The sequence below is a fragment of the Osmerus mordax genome, chromosome 9, assembly GCF_038355195.1.
Source record: "Osmerus mordax isolate fOsmMor3 chromosome 9, fOsmMor3.pri, whole genome shotgun sequence".
Lineage (NCBI taxonomy): Eukaryota > Metazoa > Chordata > Actinopteri > Osmeriformes > Osmeridae > Osmerus > Osmerus mordax.
Window position 1 is genome coordinate 8,777,264 of NC_090058.1, and position 18,879 is coordinate 8,796,142.

The 18,879-nt window shown below is 46.8% G+C and overlaps 1 protein-coding gene across 1 annotated transcript in view; it reads right to left on the bottom strand.

Moving 5' to 3' along the window:
* Positions 1-2,903: 2,903 nt before the first annotated feature.
* The window catches only part of si:dkey-288a3.2 (protein phosphatase 1 regulatory subunit 37), a 36,505-nt gene continuing 20,529 nt past the window's right edge, over positions 2,904-18,879 (bottom strand). The window contains exon 11 of the mRNA XM_067243882.1: positions 2,904-3,050. Within this exon, the coding sequence (XP_067099983.1) occupies positions 2,904-3,050 (147 nt within the window). The remainder of the gene's footprint in view (positions 3,051-18,879) is intronic.

Genomic DNA, 18,879 nt, shown 5'->3' on the forward strand with positions numbered 1-18,879 from the left:
TTTGTGTGTGTGTGTGTGGGGGGGGGGGGGGTTAAGGGACGGAACGATCACACTCTTCCAGCTCAGGCCCTCCCAGCATACTTTTCCGGAAGCAGACAACAGGCACGGTGAGCTGTGTGTGTTGGGGAGGGGTGCGGAGGAGGAGGCACAAGAGGGGGCCACGAGAGCGCCCAGAGGACGCCGCGAGGGGCGGAACACTCCCCACCGTGCCCCGGACTCACGACGGATCGACAAAGGGATGGTGTTGACAGGGGGAAGGAGGAACGGAGGAGAGGCAGCCACACGTACAGCAGGGATGCTGGGAGCAGCGGCCGGAAATCCATCAAACTAGGGGAACACCTTCCAAGAGCCCCGCGCTGCAGCAGCAGGCTCTGGAGTTGCTGCTTGCCGTGTGTATGTGTTTGTGTGTGTGCGTACCCCTGTCCCATCCCTTTGGAAAGTCAGGGATATTTCTCCATGATGGATGGGAGTGTTGAATGTGCCTTAGTTAGAGAGCATTGTTCATTAGTAATGTATGCTACTGTCCTGCCTAATTGCGTAGCCACAATGTCAGGGTAGGATGAATTATGCAACCCCCTCTGCCCTATCCTCAACGTCAGAGCTCAACATTCCCCTAACATTGCAACTTTACTACTTTATGCTCTCAGAGTGGATAAGTGGGACATTAACATGTTCTGCATCTGTTGTGGCATAGTTGTTCATGAAGATACATCGCTCTACAGTTTTTGGTTTCTACTCTTTTTTTTGGTTTACTACTGTTACCTGGACATGTAGCACAGTACTCTCCCTCTGTTCAGTGAGAGTATACATGAAGCCTCTCCATAGATTTCCATAGAGTTCTTATGTGTGAAAAGTGTAGAATATGTGTGCTGTTTGTGTAAAATAAAATATAAAGTTGGAAGTAATTTTCTTTAGCAAAGGACTTCACTGGTCAACACAAAAGCAAGGATGACAAAGTCTCCACCGTTTTGAAATCCCTTTATTGTTGTGTTAAGTAGAACAAGGGGACCTTGTTCGCTGTGTCCTTCGAAGGGCTTGACCTTACTGCGCTCTACCTTGCTGCCTCGCACTCAGCCTGAACTGGTGATGAAGTGTGTGGGTCTCTCTCCCAGAATGCCCCAGCAGCCAAGGTGTACCCAGGGCCAGCTCTCCCAGTGCCTGTACATCTGCCTCCCTGCCTGCCACTCCTCACCATCAGGTCTCCTCCACTGCTTCCAGGATATCTGAAGGGTGGTTGGAACGTGGTTGGAGGGTGGCTGGATGTGGGGTTGGGCTTGGCTCAGACAGGGGCTTGGGGTTTGGCTGAAGCTGGGGTCCTGGCTGCCTAACTGGTTGTCTGGAGTAGGGGGGTTGGGAGGTAGCCATACCCGGGCATGTGACTGGGAGTGTGTGTGTGTGTGGGGAGGCGAGGGGGGTGGGGGGGAGAGTGTGTGTGTGTGGGGGGGGGGGGTTCTGGTGAATGGGGACCCTGGTTGAAAAACATCAGGTGGAGTGTGTGTGTTGGAAGGGGGGGTGGGGAGGGTGGGCCGGGTGGCTGGGGCTCATGCTGTTCTGTCAATCTGCCCTTCCACCCCCCAACCCCCAATGACGCCACCCCCCCCCCCCCCCCCCCCATTCCCGCTGTCCTAAGCTGAGATAGGGAGGGAGGTGGGAGGCCACCAGGGGTGTGGGGAAGGTAGGCAGGGGGTGTCGTGGTTGTGTTGGTGGAGCTGAGGAGGAGAGGGGGCTATCTAGTGTGAATCCCAGTTCACACCTTTCCCAGTCCCCCTGCTAAATATGCCTCTCTGCACTCATCTGTCACTCAGTGAATCTTTCATAAATGGAGGTTTTCAGTCGAGAGATAAGGAGGGAGACAGGGCCTTTAGTAGGTCAACACATTTATTAACGTCCATATCCTCACATAAAGGAATTGTGTAAATTTGACTAAATCAAACAAATGCAGTACATCGAACACATCACATTTCACTGTCGCTTTTTATAGGATAATTTCAGGAATGACAAACTGAAACTGTAGCCCAAGTTGTGAGAGTGAGGGGAGAAATGGAGAGACCGAAAACCTAACACACAACGACGGACTTGATATTTATGGATATTTATAAACATGCGGCCACAACAGTAGACCTTTGTGTTGCTGCTATTGTTTCTCTGAACATGTTCTTCAACTGATGTGTTTGGATATAAGTTCAGGGCTGCTGTTTCTGTCACAGCAATGACACTACATCACACTACATCAATGCGTACACACACACACATGCACACACACATACACACACACACAGCGACACAAAGGAACATCCCTGAGCACATCAGTGTGAACATTAGCAATGATGGAACACAACAAAACCAGGATTTACAACAGGCACACCCACACGCGCGCACACACGCGCAGACGCTGTCAAACACGCGTTCGTACAAACAAATAGAGACACACATCCGCATGAACTGAGCTTTAGACGGCGTGGCTCTCTCTGGGGGGGCGGGTGGGAGGCCTGGCAGGGAGAGGGATGAGACGGAAGGGAGGATACCGTTCGCTTCATTTCTAGGTGATTCACGTTTGGAGTGGGCTCGCAAAATTGCTTTATGGAAAGTGGCGAAAGCCTCGGCGGGTACATTAGCGGGGAAACAGCGGGGTGGCTGCTGTTTCATTAGGGAGCCCCACGCCAGCTTTATTACCAGGGATTTAGAGTTTTATGGTTATCATTATTTGCGATCAAATTATTATTCGAATAGATCTATGAGTCAGCTCTTTGGACCAAGACATTGGGACAGGGCCTGCGCACGTGTGGATTATTTGCAGTTGGATAAGTGTGTGTATGGGTGTACTTTTGTGTGTGCTGGTGCTATACAGATTCATGTGTGTGTGTGTGTGTGCTGTATAGATGTGTGTGTGTGTCCATCTCAGGTCATGTGGTTGCCTCCTCTGGTCCAGGCTTCCGAAGAGTCGGCCGCTGATCGGTTGCCGCGGCGATGCCAGCATTGCCTGCGTTGGCGACACAGAGATCACTGATCTCCCCTAGCAGTCTCTCCTGGGTCTCCATCAGAAACTCCTCCTGAGAGAGATAACAAACCCAGAGAAAGAAAGATGTTGAGCATAGTGTAGTTTCAGAGGAGGACGATAATATGCATTTTTCATGGAATACAGTTCTGCCTCTCCCATTCCATCATATTCCTAGTTATTTATGAATCTATCCGGTCCCTCTGTGCTGCTTTGAGTTCTTCATTACATGGAGAGAGGATCTTAAAAGTAAAGAGAGAGAGAACAAGAGCACAAACACAGCTGCTTCTCACTGGCTGCTGTGTTGTCTTTGAGGAGGTGGAGGAGACATGGGGGACAGAGAAAGACGGAGGGAGAGAGAGGGAGAGGGAAAAGGGGAGCGGGAGGTAGAGAAAGCGATGGAGAGAGAGAGAAAATAAGAGGGACAGCAAAGGAGGGAGAGAAGGAGGAGAGGAGTGTGGAGGCAGAAGAAGGAGAGCCGTGACATCATGCCGTGACACCCATGCGGTGCGACCTGGCTGCGCCAGAGTGAGCTGGCTGGCGGTCAGCATTAGCGATGCGCTTTCCCGCCTCATAAATTATCGGCGTGACGACGTGAGGCCCCTCCGGCGCACCGGTGCAATCCTGTCAGCGGTTGGAGAGAGGACGGATCCCCCGCCCGCGGTACCCGCCACTCGCCCAGTGTGTGCCCCCCCGCAACCCCCCCCCCCACACACACACTACACACACACAATGCCACCCCCAAAAAGCAACTGAACCCAGTGTTGGCCCTATAGGTTTCTGTGTGACAGTCAACTGCAGAGGCATCAAAACAGACCTCTATTTATCCTTTCTATCACTTTTCCATCAACTCTCTTTGTCTGTTTTCTCCCACCTTGCAGCTTCTTCACAAAAAAAACGGAGTCATCGTATCATTTCATCCTTCACTCCCTCCCAACACGTCTTCCTCTCTTTTGGTGTCCTTCCCTCTCTCTTGCCTCCTTTTGTCTCTTTCCTACCTTCTTCCTCTCCTTTTGTCTCCTTCCTTCTATCTTCCTTTGCCATTGTCTCCCATTGTATCTTTCTCGCTCCTTCGACGCTCACAGCCATTCTCCCCACTCCACCCCGGAGACCCTCAGGGTGCACGCTTTCAGCAAAAGGCAATACATTCCCTCTCTCTCTCCCTACCTCCCTCCCTCCTTTCCTCCTTTCCTGCTCTCTCTCCTCCCCCTCCCCCGTTTCGCGGCGGTGGCGGGTCTGCAGCAGAGCAGTTAATAAAGAGATTGATGACGGGGCCGTGGGGAAGTGACAGGTGGACAGCGCCGGCTCTGCGTGAGCGACAGAGGGCACGCTCGCCGCACAGCAGCCGGCCCTGGCGCCGGCCCGTGCCCAACACCGAACCGCCACCCCCTCCGCCCTCACACACCCCCCCCCACGTGCCAGCGCTGAGGGTGTGTGTGTGGCGTGGACGGGGGGACGGGATGGGGGACGGGGGGGTCGGCAGGGGGTGAAAGGGTTGTGGTTGGGTTGGAGGTGGGGAGTGGGTTGGGGCGGGGATGGGGTGGGTGGGGGGCTACACAGCTTCCTGCCTTCTGGTGGGAGGGCGGAGGGGGGGTGGGGGGGCTGGGTGAGGACGGAGGGATGAGAGGAGGGAGGGAGAGGGGGGGGGAGGGAGAGGGAGAGCAGCCGCTGGTGACTCTCCTGCCAGAGTAGGAGTCAGAGTTCACAGCCGCTGCCTTCTGGAGAGAGAGAGAGGAGAGATGGAGAGAGAGAGAGAGAGAGAGAGAGAGAGAGAGGAGAGAGAGAGAGAGAGAGAGAGAGAGAGAGAGAGAGAGAGAGAGAGAGAGAGAGAGAGAGAGAGAGAGAGGAGAGGGAAAGATGGAGGGAGGCGTGCCAGTGACGACATACTGTGCTGCCAGAGAGGTCACAAGAAGCACAAGAACACACAGAAACACATGGGCCCGCGCACATGCTAGGGCATATGTGCATTATTCAGATGTAGGCGCACACACACACACACATATACACACACACACTCACTCCAAAGTTACCGAACAATCCCTTACGTTTACCTCAATTTCATGTTATGTGTTGACAGAACATTTCCGAAAATACTGAATTTTAATCCACCATTTCTGGTATAACATGAACAAAAACCTACAGACCTCAATACTACATTTCTATTCAACCCCTGCATCAGTGTACCCACTTCCATGATAGGTGAGATGAGATCCTAGAAGCATTACACACACACACACACCTAATTAATGATTGAAGAGCACACAGGTACACCCAGGCACCCCCACTTTCCACACACACACACACACGGCTCGCTAGGCGCTCCCGGTGTCGTTCCCCCTCCTGAAGGCTGTCGCCGTGCAACACAGCTCCTACCACCTGACTCTCTTTGAAGTTGGGGGCCTGTCTGTCTCCTCACCCAACACTCGCCTGCCCTGCCATCCTGCCTGCCTGTCTTTCCAATGTTGCATACCCCCACCCCACCCCCAAACACCAACCCCCTCTTTCATAATGAAACCCCCGCCACTAATGGCATCAGCGCAGGTGATAAAAGTGAACCCTTCCGTCGTCTCTCCCTTCACTTCCTCCTCCTTGTTTCTTTTTCTTTTCTTTTCTCCTTCTTTGCAATGTTTTTTTTTTGTCCCCCTGTTCAAACAGCGTATTGTTCAAAGACAATGCATGCAAAAGAGACGCGGGATGAAGGGAGGAAAGAAAGAGGGGGGGGGAGGGAAAGAAGGAGGAGAGGAAAAGCTGCTCCCTGTCTTGGAAGGAGAGATCAAAACAAGCCTCAGAGTAAAAATATACAACGGTCTCCCTGATCTGGCCAGCACCATGGATAACAAAGAGAGAGAGAGAGAGAGAGAGAGAGAGAGAGAGAGAGAGAGAGAGAGAGAGAGAGAGAGAGAGAGAGAGAGAGAGAGAGAGAGAGAGAGAGAGAGAGATGAAGTGAAAGAGAGAGAGGACGAAACCTGAAACTGTCGACCTGCCATGCTAGCGAGACTACCTTCTGTTTGAGTTGTCCCACAATGTTTATCTGACATATAAAGACACCTTCACCTTCGTTTGTCCTGAGCAAGTCTACTCTCCATAACATTGCTATGCCATAAACAACTATAAATTTGAGTTTACACTGACTTGACCTGAAATATGAATACATAACGAGTTAGATACATTTGTTATTACTTTCCTGTTCAGAAAAATACCAAAGATTGTTAAATGAAAATAAATAGATTAATATCACAAATAATTTGCAGCCTAAAGTTTTACTGTTTAGCAGAGTTTGGTAAAAACTCAGGATCAAACCAATCTGACAATTAATGTCCCCTAACAGCGGTAATGGCCATATGCTATATAATGAGCCTGAAAACGTTGAACAAAGGTTTGAACACAAAGAAGCAGCATGACCACCACACTGTATAGATCCCTTAGGGGAAGTCTTTGACATGTTAATGTCATTACAAGAGTATACAGTAGGCCCACACACACACACATTCTGAAAGCCAGGCCATCATCATCACGTACAGCAATGCAACTGCACATCAGTGTAGCAATGTAAAGTATTTCCATGAGGTTAGAGATGACTGTGGTATGATTATTATTTTGTCAAGATTGTACAGCTTGCTACAGTATAGAACCTTTCTATTTTGGATCAAATAAAAATCCTCAGACGATTTGCATACCAACAGTATTTCCTGTAAATTCACAATATGTGTTGTGATTCTGGACTAATTGTGCACTATTCTGAATATCATTACCCATAATGCAATGCATGACTTATCACTTACCCTATAGTCTGTGTTTATGTCTATCTCGCTCTGTCTATCTCTCTCTTATCCCAGTAAATACTGTTTTTGCACTCAATCGGGCGGTGGAAAGATCGATAGCCTTCAGGTTGTGTGAGCGGATCACTGGTGCCAGTATAAAGATGTGGCTGTGCTTCCTTTTCTCTCTCTCTCTCTCTCTCTCTCTCTCTCTCTCTCTCTCTCTCTCTCTCTCTCTCTCTCTCTCTCTCCCTCTCTCTCTCTCTCTCTCTCTCTCTCTCTCCACCAAACTGACACAAAGGTTTGTTACCTCCGAAAAGAAGAACGACGAGGAGGAAGAAGAGGAAAAGAAAAGGAGGAGTAGGAGGAGGAGGAGGAGAGAGAGCAAGCGTGAGAAGTAAAAGACCCAGATGGACAAGTGCTTTTATGACTGAAGCTTGGGCTGGCATGGTGCCATGGGCACAGACTCCCTTTGTTTGCCAGGCTACTAAACTAATAGACATGCAGGCAGGGTCCTGCTGGCCTGGAATTATAAAGTTATTAAGGAATACAAATACACACACGCAGACACACACATACTTAAGTAGACACACACATATATGGAATTTGGGGGTCCGAAAAGTTGGACAGAGGCTGTATTCTTAGTCCCGATGAGTTGTGTCTGTGTGCGTGTAATGGGGTGGTCATACACCACACAAACACAGAAACATTCACATCTCCCACACACCATCTTTCCATCATATATGAAAAAAATCGAACATAACCCGCTTCCCAAAAATCCCACACGTCACTCTATTGTCCATGCGTTATTGTGCCTCCACAATGTCAGAAACGTGATGGTAACTCGTCACTCTCAACTCATTGTTCCGCTTCTCACAAGTCTGTCTCACCACAAAAGAATTCTCAATGGCTGTGTTTTTTGGAGTGTCCCTTGTGTAATCTCAATATTATTTAAGATGGCCGGTACACAATGGTTTTGAGAATGCGAGCCGTTTAAGCCTTTCTCCCTAAACAGTGGTCTTGGCAACTCAACCAGCTCATTTGTTAGCTGCTGCATTCTCTTAAACAGCCTTACAAATGGAGGCCCTATCCAGTTATTGCAGGGGATCAAACTACAAGCTATGACTAACCACAATAAAAATCGCAAATTACCACAGCATTGAACTGCTTTTGCAACCACAACCATATAGCAAGAAACAAATAATACAATTCTCCATGTACCTATTTATTGGCTTTGAGGAATTTACATTAGGCCTGTATGTCGACTGCATCTATCTTGATTTATATCAGTGGTATTATGAAAGAACTGTAGTGTGTTTGTAATGATCTGTACTATCTGATAGTTATAGGCCAAAGGTAAATAGAAAGGACTGACTTAAGATAATGGTCTTTATTTGATGCAGGGAAAAGCGTGAAAAAAGCATCTTACTTCTTAGACTAAATAAACAAGCATAACAAAATGTTAGCCGGGATCAAAAGCTTTACAGCATGTTAATAGCGTTTATAAAAACAGAATAATCCCCACTAGCTGTATTCCTATGCCTCTATTCTATCTCTAGAACCTCATTATGCATTCTCACTATAAACATGTGTGTGAATTCACTGTGTGTTCTTTCCTGTCTTTAAACAAAGGCATAGGTGTTTGTTTTCAAACACTGACGCTGCAGAGAAAGATTTCAAAGGCGGAACTTGAGAGAAGAGGCAGCTTATTTTCAATTTTATACATTTAAGTGTGTCGTGGTGATTTTGTGTGTGCAAGACTGTGTTTGTGTATGGGGTGTGTGTATGGCGTGTGCGCGTGGCGTGTGGCATGTGTTTGTGTGTGGGTGCGAACAAGACTACGGAGAGAATCACTGATGAAAAAAAGGCTACTTTGGAAATTCTCTGATAATTGGCTTCTTAAAAGGGGCTCATTTTTAACTATGTCACTGCGACTGCCGGATGACAATTAATCTGTTTGCCACTGCTTCCTTGGCATCTGTGCCAATTACTTTATATGCTAATATATGTAAATGACTAAACATTTCAGATGCCTGTTACAAGTATATGCAAGCAGTGTATCGTATTTTATTTAAAGTAATATTCTTAGGCAGATCAACAAAAGTAAACGCTTAAAATTCTGAGGCGTGAGCATTCTTCTTTTCTGGGTTGATTTTGGTATGGGAACTGCTGTGGCTATAGGAACATGGCAAGACTACTTTCAAATAGTAACACTTACCTGAATTATTTTTTTATGAAAAGCCTAACTTAATAGTTGAAGGAAAACTATCTATGAATCAACATTTCACACATTAAGAATAATTGAGAGAAATGTGCCAGACGTGACGGGCAAAACTTTTTTATCTTTCTTTACCGTCTTTTTTCTTTTCCATCGTTGACAAAACACACAAGTTAAAACAGAATTTTTACCAACGCACTACTTGACTTTCATTGCATTACTTTTGAGTTTTTACTTGTCTTTCCTCTAGCACATCTACTGCACTTCAGTCAACTTTAGTCGTTCGAAGTCGACTGTGTTGCGCAATTGCTCTTTTATTCTTTGAAAGAGGGAATAACGTTTGCCGTTAAGTAAATGTTAATGAATGCACTTTAAGCATCTTACAAGGCCCTTTTCTCTTAACATAAATTGCTATAATTACCGGTGCATTCCGTTTTTTCCCTCCCCTCTGCCTCTAGGGAGAGAACATGACTGAGGTGCTTTAAGCTTGTTTTCTATTGTTTCCCTCTACTCCCTCTCCTGTGAGGGGGCTGTCTCTCCCTGGCCTTTTCCAAGCTCAACTGAAGATGTCACTATTGTATACAGAATGGATGCTCTGACACCACATACAGTGAGAGGCATGGAGAGTTAGATATTGTAGAAAACAGTGCGTTTGCATGTTCTCTGTACTAGATTCAGTATATAGTGTGCTATAATGGAATTTTAATGGTAAAAACAATATTAGGCTGTATTGTTAGGAGTTTTCGATGCAAAGATAGTCAAAGTCCATCGTCAAACTGTAAACTTCTTGTTGTCATCACCACCATCCAAGCTCCAAATAATTTTTTATATAAATAAAACCAACAAAAAATTATTTAGATTAGCTTGTTTTGTATTTGCTAGTTTATAATAAGTATCAGTGCTGGTTTAATCATCAAGTCTAATAATGAAACATGATTAAGTGTCAAAATCATTCAAAGGTGTTCATTGACAATGACAGACAAATTGAAACAAGTATTCTTTCTGTACATTTCCTGTCCAGATCATTCCATATTGATTGAGGTACTGTGCTGGTGAAACACAAGATCCCCGCTGATGATATGAATTGTTTAAAGACCGATGTCTGCACAGAGATAGCTGCATTTAGAGAAATGATGATCCCTTGAAGCTACGTATTATATTTACTTATATTATATTTACTCCACCCTTGTATTGCAAGGGTGGAGTAAAACAGAGGCTTCCTATGAGGCCCGTATTCTAGTGCCAAGACATTCATTATAGTCATTATCAAAATTATGCGTATAGTGTGGAAAAGCTGAGTGGTAGTCACACAATTATGTTTAACTTCAGCATTTGGTGTTTTACTGTATTCTATCCCTGTTTCTTAATTATAGCATCAACATATTTGGGCTGTTATGATACGATAATTATATTGAGGATATTCAAGAAGCAAAAAAAGATGCAATGGTATGTCAAAATAGAGGTGTCGAAATAAAAACACGAGCTTGATTCTCTAATATTATCCTGTGCACAGACACACAAACATAAACATGATTTAAAGCGGAAGAAATTACTGTTTCTGCCGAACTGTATACCGACGGAATCAATCACGCAAATCTACATCTACCCACTCTCCCTGACTGTTACTCCCTTTCCTCTTATTCTCTCTCTCTTTCACACACATTCTCTCTCTCTCTCACACACACACACACACGCACACACAAACACGCCTACTCACAAATACCACTTCAGCAAAAGTACTTCAGAGTGCTATAGGTTAAGCTCCAGCACTGCTACTGTAGGCCAGACCAATGCCAAATAACTATCCTTCTTTTTTTCTCCTTACCTCTTTTCCTTCATTTGGCTGTCTCTCTCTCTCTCTCTCTCTCTCTCTCTCTCTCTCTCTCTCTCTCTCTCTCTCTCTCTCTCTCTCTCTCTCTCTCTCTCACACACGCACATTCATTCCCTCCACACACACTCACAGTCTTACCGTCTCACTCTCTTCTACTCACGGCACTTTATTACCAAATTTACTTTTTTATCCACTCTTTAGCGGCGGTGTGCGATCTCGCTCTCACACCTGTAATTAGGGACGGCCCCTGGGCTGAAGAGGGTCTTGATTCCTAGTGATTATCCAGCCAGCCTACCGCTGTGACCTGGGGCCACGCTCCGGCACTGCCAGGGCCGCAACCAGGGCTAATTTAATTGATCTCTTTCTCTCTGTCTCTGTCTCTCTTATAACATTTAAATACCAGCACCGTTATAAAATGATCTGCGGGTGGAGAATGGAGAGATGGGGGTGGGTGAGCATGTGTGTGCGTGTGAAGGGGGGGGTTAATGTGCTGTAGCAATGCGAGGTGTGGAGAGGCATATTATTTCATATTCATATTTTCAGATTCTTTGCCATCCCGGTTTTCCAAACCCTGGATGATGCAATCGTTCCAGTAACTTCTCTGTCAGGCTCTGACTCTAAACTGACGTTTGTGACTCATGACTTCTACAGTGTTTCAGATTTCCGGGAACACTCACTTTTCCGTGGCCCTTAAAGAGTTTGAGTTACCGGTTTTGATTCTTGTGATTCATATTTCTTTTTGGGGGGCACAGGTGAATTTGCATCATGAGCCTCTTTAAATGCTCCGTGGCATTTCCAAATGGACTCCCTGAGGGAAAACTTTGCCAAATGCCTTTCCATTAGTTTTGTCTGTCTCTGATTTGGAAAAAGAAAGTTGAATTACAGGGCACTTTAAAAGTCATATTCATACACAACAGAATCTTTTCTGTATTACGTACTGTGGCATTTTATTTAGAGTTACAAAGAACGAGAGAAGACTGTTTTTTCTATGGCCCTTTCAGATAGTCTGACGAGGGTCCACCACTACCCATGTGTGGTATTGATATTGAGAAAGATACAACTGTGAAATGACGAGAGGAAGGAAAAAAGATGCAATTCGTATAATTTAAACATTTTAAGGCCTGCATGTTGTGTGTAGGGGCATAATGCCTTACAGTGTTCTCTATATCATAAGGAAAAGTGTGTGTGAGTGTATTTGTGTATGTGTGTCTCTATGACAAAAAAGAGAGGGATAGAAAATAAAGAGGGAAAAAGAAAGGGGGAGATTTTTTTAAGAAAGTGTGATGTCATCCTAACTGTGATGCAGAGACAAAGAGAATGCGTGAAAGAGAACGGGATAAAGGAATAGAGGAAAAGTGAGATAGGGATATTCAGTATATACAGTGTACAGTACAGCGAGATTGAGAGAGAGAGAGAGAGAGAACGAGAGAGAGAGAGAGAGAGAGAGAGAGAGAGAGAGAGAGAGAGAGAAAGGATAGAGAACAGGCTCCTCCGGTTGTGTTTGCCGACCACTCACATCATCCTGGCCTGCCTGTTTCTAATGAGTCACTCCACCGGGCGCTATCGCCGCGCTAAGACGCCATCTGTAACAGGCGCGTGGCAGCCGCCTTAATCCACCCAGCGCAGGTTGTCGTGGAGACGGATGGCAGGGGCTCCATTCGCTGCAGGTGTGAGAGCCGGCACACTGGGAACTGGGAGCCTTGCAATGGGACTTGTGTGTGTGCGTGTGTATGTTGGGGGGCACCAAGTCACTGACACCTAGGACAGGCCAGCTCGTCACTCATAGGGAGAAAACATCACCATCCATCTGTGTGTGTGTGTGTGTGTGTGTGTGTGTGTGTATGTGTCACGATTGCTCACACACTCAACTGGGCCTTTCTAACTAACTAACTAACTAACTAACTAACTAACTAACCTCAAAGTGCTTTAACCCTTGTGTGGTGTTCGGGTCTGTGGGACCCGTTTTCACTTTTTATCAAAAGAAAAATGATACGATAAATTATTTTTTCAAACTCAGACTCATTGGCCTTGGCTCATTTTCTGTGAAGAACATATATCAGAACACATTTTCAATGACCACACACCGTACACCCCCCCTACACATTTATATTACATACAGGATGTTTGGGTCCACTGGACCCAGGGCTAATAAGAGTGTGGAAATTGTAGGTCCTGTGTACCTTCACTCTGTCCTCCTCTTGTCTGGGCCTGCTGTTAGTGTGTGTGTGTGTGTGTGTGTGTGTGTGTGTGTGTGTGTGTGTGTGTGTGTGTGTGTGTGTGTGTGTGTGTGTGAGCCCCTTCCGTTCCCGCACAAGGTTGCAACATTGTTGACAAATTCAAGCACCGCACCTGTCTGCTCTCACATTCGCGCACATTTTACCCTCTGTCTTGCGGGAACCAATATTTATTTGCTCATAATCTATCCCAGCAGCAAATTGGGGGCGGGACAATATAAATATAGCTTTGCCAGTGTGGTTCCTTATCACAACTGATCAAGATGGCGAAAAGATTGTCTGCTCAGAGGGCAATGCAACTGATTTTGGAAGAGAGAGAAGCTTTTGACGATGAAGTAGAGGAAGAGATTTCAGAATGTGAGGATCACATTTCTGAAAATTCAGAGTCTGACAGTGACTTTGAAGAAGAGGATGAGATTGATCATCAGCTACTCCAAAAACGAAGACGAGCCACAGGACCAGCCCATCAGCAGCCAGCACAAGGACCAGCCCATCAGCAGCCAGCACAAGGACCAGCCCATGAGCAGCCAGCTCAAGGACCAGCCCATCAGCAGCCAGCTCAAGGACCAGAACAAGATCGTCATCATATAGAAAGGGGAGAAATATGGATTTCAAAAAAATATGAAATTGAATGGTCTTCTTGCTCAAAAAATGAGCCACCCCGCATGGCTGCCAATGTCATAAGGATGCAACCAGGGCCAACACGGATGGCAGTAACTCATGTGCAGGACACCAAGTCTGCTTTTGAGATTTTCATCACGGATTCAATCCAGAAAAGTATTCTGGATTCCACTAATTTGGAAGGAAGGCGTGTGTTTGGAGAAAGGTGGAAGGAGATGGACCAAACCCACTTACATGCCTACTTTGGGGTTCTCATCCTTGCGGGAGTTTTCAAGTCCAAAGGGGAACCCACAGAATCCCTGTGGGATGCAGAAACGGGCAGAGAAATTTTCCGGGCAACAATGTCCCTGGAAAACTTCCACATCATTTCTAGGGTTATCCGGTTTGATAACCGAGATGACAGACCAGCTCGACGGCAGAGAGACAAGCTAGCTGCCATCAGGACAGTGTGGGACAAGTGGGTGCAACGCCTCCCCCTGTTTTACAACCCTGGGCCGAATGTCACCATCGATGAGCAGCTGATGCCATTTAGGGGGCGCTGCCCCTTTAGGCAGTATATACCATCTAAACCTGCAAAATTGCCCCTCACACACACACCCTGCCCCTCATGTGTTGTATAGGCTGGTATGAAAAGACAATGCGTTCAATGGGGCTAATGTGTTGTCTAGACTGACATGGTTACTGTGTGTTCAGCTTGTGTTGTGTAAACTGACCTGAATTGGTTAAATTTCTAATGAAGTTCAAATAGCCTAAATAAAAATCTATAGTTATGAAAAACCTTCCTTCATTTGTAAATTTGTTGATTGTTTTTCCATTCTAATTTTGATTATAACTGATTTTCTTTTTTGTCACATTTTATTAAAAGAACGAGAAGCACTTTAGTTCCTAAATGTGATCTAACAAAGGTAAAGGGCAACTATTAACACTATATGCTGTTTATATTGCTTTTGATTGAGATGAAGTAAACATCTGTTGAGTATTTTAACTTAAAATTGTTTGATTGTGTTGAATTAAAAACCCCAAAATGCAGCGGGTCCAGCAGACCCACGAACACTGGCTGAGTAACTAAAATATGAACACCACACAAGGGTTAAGCAATACCATTGACCTATGCAGTGACATAGACAGAAATGTTTTTGAGCACTAGTCCTAGCCAAGGGTGTCATTCTGGTCATGTAGAACGTGTACCAGGGTGTCTTAGTTCATCCCTGTTTCTCCTTTTTTTTACATTTGAACTTGGACGCTCTAAGTCGGTAATTGAGGAAAATATGGAAATCCAATTACACTCTATGTAGTTTATACGATTCTCTTTTCGAAACATTTTAAACAAATAACGACAACGTCCAAGAATACATAGCAGCATCAGCTAAGGAATATCAAAGGTGACAGAGTCCTAACTTGTGGTCCGTTATTGTTCCAGAGTGCATGCCGTGTGGCTCTTTCCCACGGGGGTCAACTCTGCAGACGGTGGACACAAACGCTGAGAGCACACCTTCAAAGACTAAGTGACTAATGACAGTCCTTCTTGGAACAGAATGGCCGGCTTTTACTTCACACTAAAGAATGAATCACACTTGAGAAAATAACTCTCTCTTTCCCTCTCTCACACACACATGCACGCACACACATATTTCTCCATTCTGTATGTGTCACAGAACCCATTAGGAGAGAGTTGCTATGCTCTGGTCATGTGGACCTTAGTCCTCACCAGGTAATCAGGTGAGATAATTGCCTAAAGCTATGAGTAATGTGCGAATAAAAAACGTCTCACTTTTTACAGTTTGCTTGCTTTTTACTTGGAGTGTTGGAATGCATGTGATGACCCCATAGACACTGTGTACATGTGTATGTACTCCGTAAACCTGTTCATATTATAATTCCTTGCAATGCTAACCGGTCTCATAAGGCGCAAAACGTTTAGAAGGGAGGGATTATTTGAGGCTTCAGGTACAATAACAGAGTTACAGTATGTTACTTTACATATCATGTCATTTAATATCAAAGTACCAATTATCCTATTAATAAAATATAAAACTTTCCCACAATAGAAAAAGTGTAAAATCAACATATTATATGACCTGTGTCCTTTAAAGGTACCCTCTGAACACCCTGTACAGTGTGTCCCACTTTGTCTGCCCTCTTTTTTTTTTTTTTGGGGGGGGGGGGGGGGGGGGCGACACTTCCCAACATTTCCCAAAATGTCATCCTAAGCAGATAGAAATAGCTTGTGATGAGGTGAGGGTTTCTCCTGCACCATCTCTGGGAGTGTCCAGATCCCGGGGAGCAGCAACCAGCTTGTCTTTAATTGATCCCCAGAGACATGCTGAGAAGGCCAGAGGAGCCCCCCCCCCCCTCCCTCCAGTCTCTTAACAAACACACATGCACACAGGCAGGCACCTGCACACACACACAGGCCCGTAAAACACAGCTATGTGTGGATCAGAAGAGAGGTCAACATGTTGACAGATACGTAAACAGTTACAGTATGTAACATTGACATTATTCTGCACGCTCAGCATGTCAGCTTCCATCACTGACTAAGTGTGTTGAAGTTCCGTTTAGTATTTGAATCATCTGATACATTTGTCCTCCAGCAACTTATTGTCAGTTTGCTGCTGTTGTACCGGTTAAATGTCATATACATGTCTAAACTCCTTGAAATGGTTCCTACAGGATATTTGACATTGAGGCTATTGACACCTAGCTACAGTATATTTACCAGCTCTTACACTAAAACCTACAACAAAATACAATATAAACTTGAAGAACGCAGGCCAGACTACCACAGGAATCCCTGTGTGATGATATGTCACCCTGACAGCCACCATCACAGCCACCGATGAGAGAGACACTCCTCCCACGCTGAGCTAAAATGGCCGCCGCCATTCCTCATGTTCACGGCCCAGCAGCCGGCCTGGGCCCCGGCTCAACCTGACTACCCCTGCGCAGTCTCATTCGCATCACCTCCCTCTCCCAGGAAGAATTTAATAACGGGGGTGTTGACAGCAGGGCACGGCGGTCCCTGCCGGGTTCAGGCGCGGGGCGGCCATGATGGAGCACCCGTGTGTTAATTACTGACTACCTCTGGGGCCGCTCACCTGCACGCTCGTCATTACCGCCCGCCCGGCGCCAAACAGGTGCCACCGCAGAGCGTCCGCCACGCTCGTCTGCCCAGCCACACTGCGCCGCCACGGACCTGCCAGGGACCCCCCCAGCTCCCCCCCCCCACGCCTCCCTCCCTGCCTCCCCTTTACTGCACGCGAGCAGAAACACACCCAGATACACGCCGAACAGACTGTTGCTGTAATACACACCCACACACGGGTATAGGCACACACACACTCTCACTCTCGCCCACAGCAATACGTGTCCACATACTCATACACACACACACAGCCACAGTTATAGCCACACACACACTGCCAGACTGCAAACCAACTCTGGTGGTGCAGAACAACTGAGGTAACCCACACCATCTCTATGACAGAAAGGTCAAACAGCGGACGAGGATGTCAGAGGTGATCAATGACTCCCATGTCTTCTCCAGTGAAGTCACCTCAGACGGTCAGTCAGACGGTGTGTGATGCCTGGACACTGTTCTCGCCAACCTTGCCCCAGAATCCCAGAAGGGTGTTGGGGGGGGGGGGGGATGCGGGCATTCGGTGACCTCTCTCCATCAGCAGTGTCCGTCGTCTGGGGGCCTGGCATCTGTTCTGATGAAACCTGCCCACTTACCACCCTCTGCATCCCCTGTCACACACACACACACACACACCATCTAGTCACACCCTCCTCTCTCAGGACTCACGTTTGAGGGACCGTCTAAGAGTGTGTGTGTGTGTCCACATCCATGCAAGTGTGTGTGTGTGTGTGTGTGTGTAACAGCTGGCCCTGTACAGCCTGCCTGTCCCCTTGGCCGTGGCACGGCCAGCACTTTATTAGTGGTGCCCAGGACACCAGCTGATCCTCTCCCAGGGTCGCTGTCACACTGATGTCTTCATCGCTAAGCGGAGCAGACGTCTGGGCTTGGGCCCTGGCAGCCACCGGAGGTGACAACAAATCCAATTATCTCCCCTCCATGGCGCCCAGGTTTGAGGAGGGGAGGGGGTGGGGCTCTGATCGCGTTGACGGGGACGCGGGGCCGAGGAGAAGGGGGCTGGGGTGCACGGACGAAAGACGAGGCAGAGGAGCGAAGGAGGGATGGAGGGATGGGCAGAAGGTAGAGGGGCGTGTTGATGTTGGCCAATGGGAGAAATAGGGGTAGAAGAAAAGAAAGGAAGAAGTGAGGAAGGAAGGAAGGAAGGATGGAAGGAAGGAAGAAGGAAGTGAGGAAGGGAGGATGGAAGAATGAGAAATAGAGAGAGGGCGAGAAAGACAGAAAGAAAGACCACACTGATGAGAAAGTGTGAGAACAAGATGCTTGATGAAAAAGTTAGAGAGGGAATGGCAGGAACAACAGTATCACACTAACAAAGCCTTTGCCGAGAGGCGCCATCGCTAATTCTCAGTGGTGTCTTTCTCAGATATTATTGACAATGGTGGGCTGTGAGCAGTATTAGCACAGTCTGTCTATGTGAGAAAAATCTGGTGAAACACATGCTAGATACCAGCCCCTCTCTGCCTCGATGGGTGTCAAACAATTGCGTCACTAGGATAGTTTCAAAGTCGTCTCTTACCGTCAGCCATACATAGAGGTCACCTTTATTTATAAAAAGGACTTTTATTATTTGATGATCCATCGAATCTTTCACAGGTGGAAACCCACCAGGTGTAGACTGGGTTGTGCTGTAGCGCCCCTGGACGTGTTTCAATGCTGTCCTGACCAGTTTGCAACTTTATTTCCATACAAAATGGGGATAATGGTGAGATGAAGAGCCCAAAGGCAATCAGTTGATGGCTGGCTTTCAGAGTGTGAAGCACCCTGTTCTTTAACATTAACTCAATTAAATCTCCATAAACAAATTGGCTGAAGTGGATGGGATGGGGGACAGGACATGTTAAGTGCTGATCACAAAGGGGGCTCGTATTGATTGCTGATCGGGAAAGCTATCCCAGCACAGGCCAAGGTGAAGGTGAGGGGAGAGCTTCGCTACCCTATGGTTGGGGGTGTGCGGGTGGATTGGTGGAGGGGGGGTGGTAATATTTTTGCCAGGGGGGAGGGAGGGTCGGAAGACAAAGGAAGGACACCGAGGGAGAACACCTGCCAAACTGACACCCCCCCT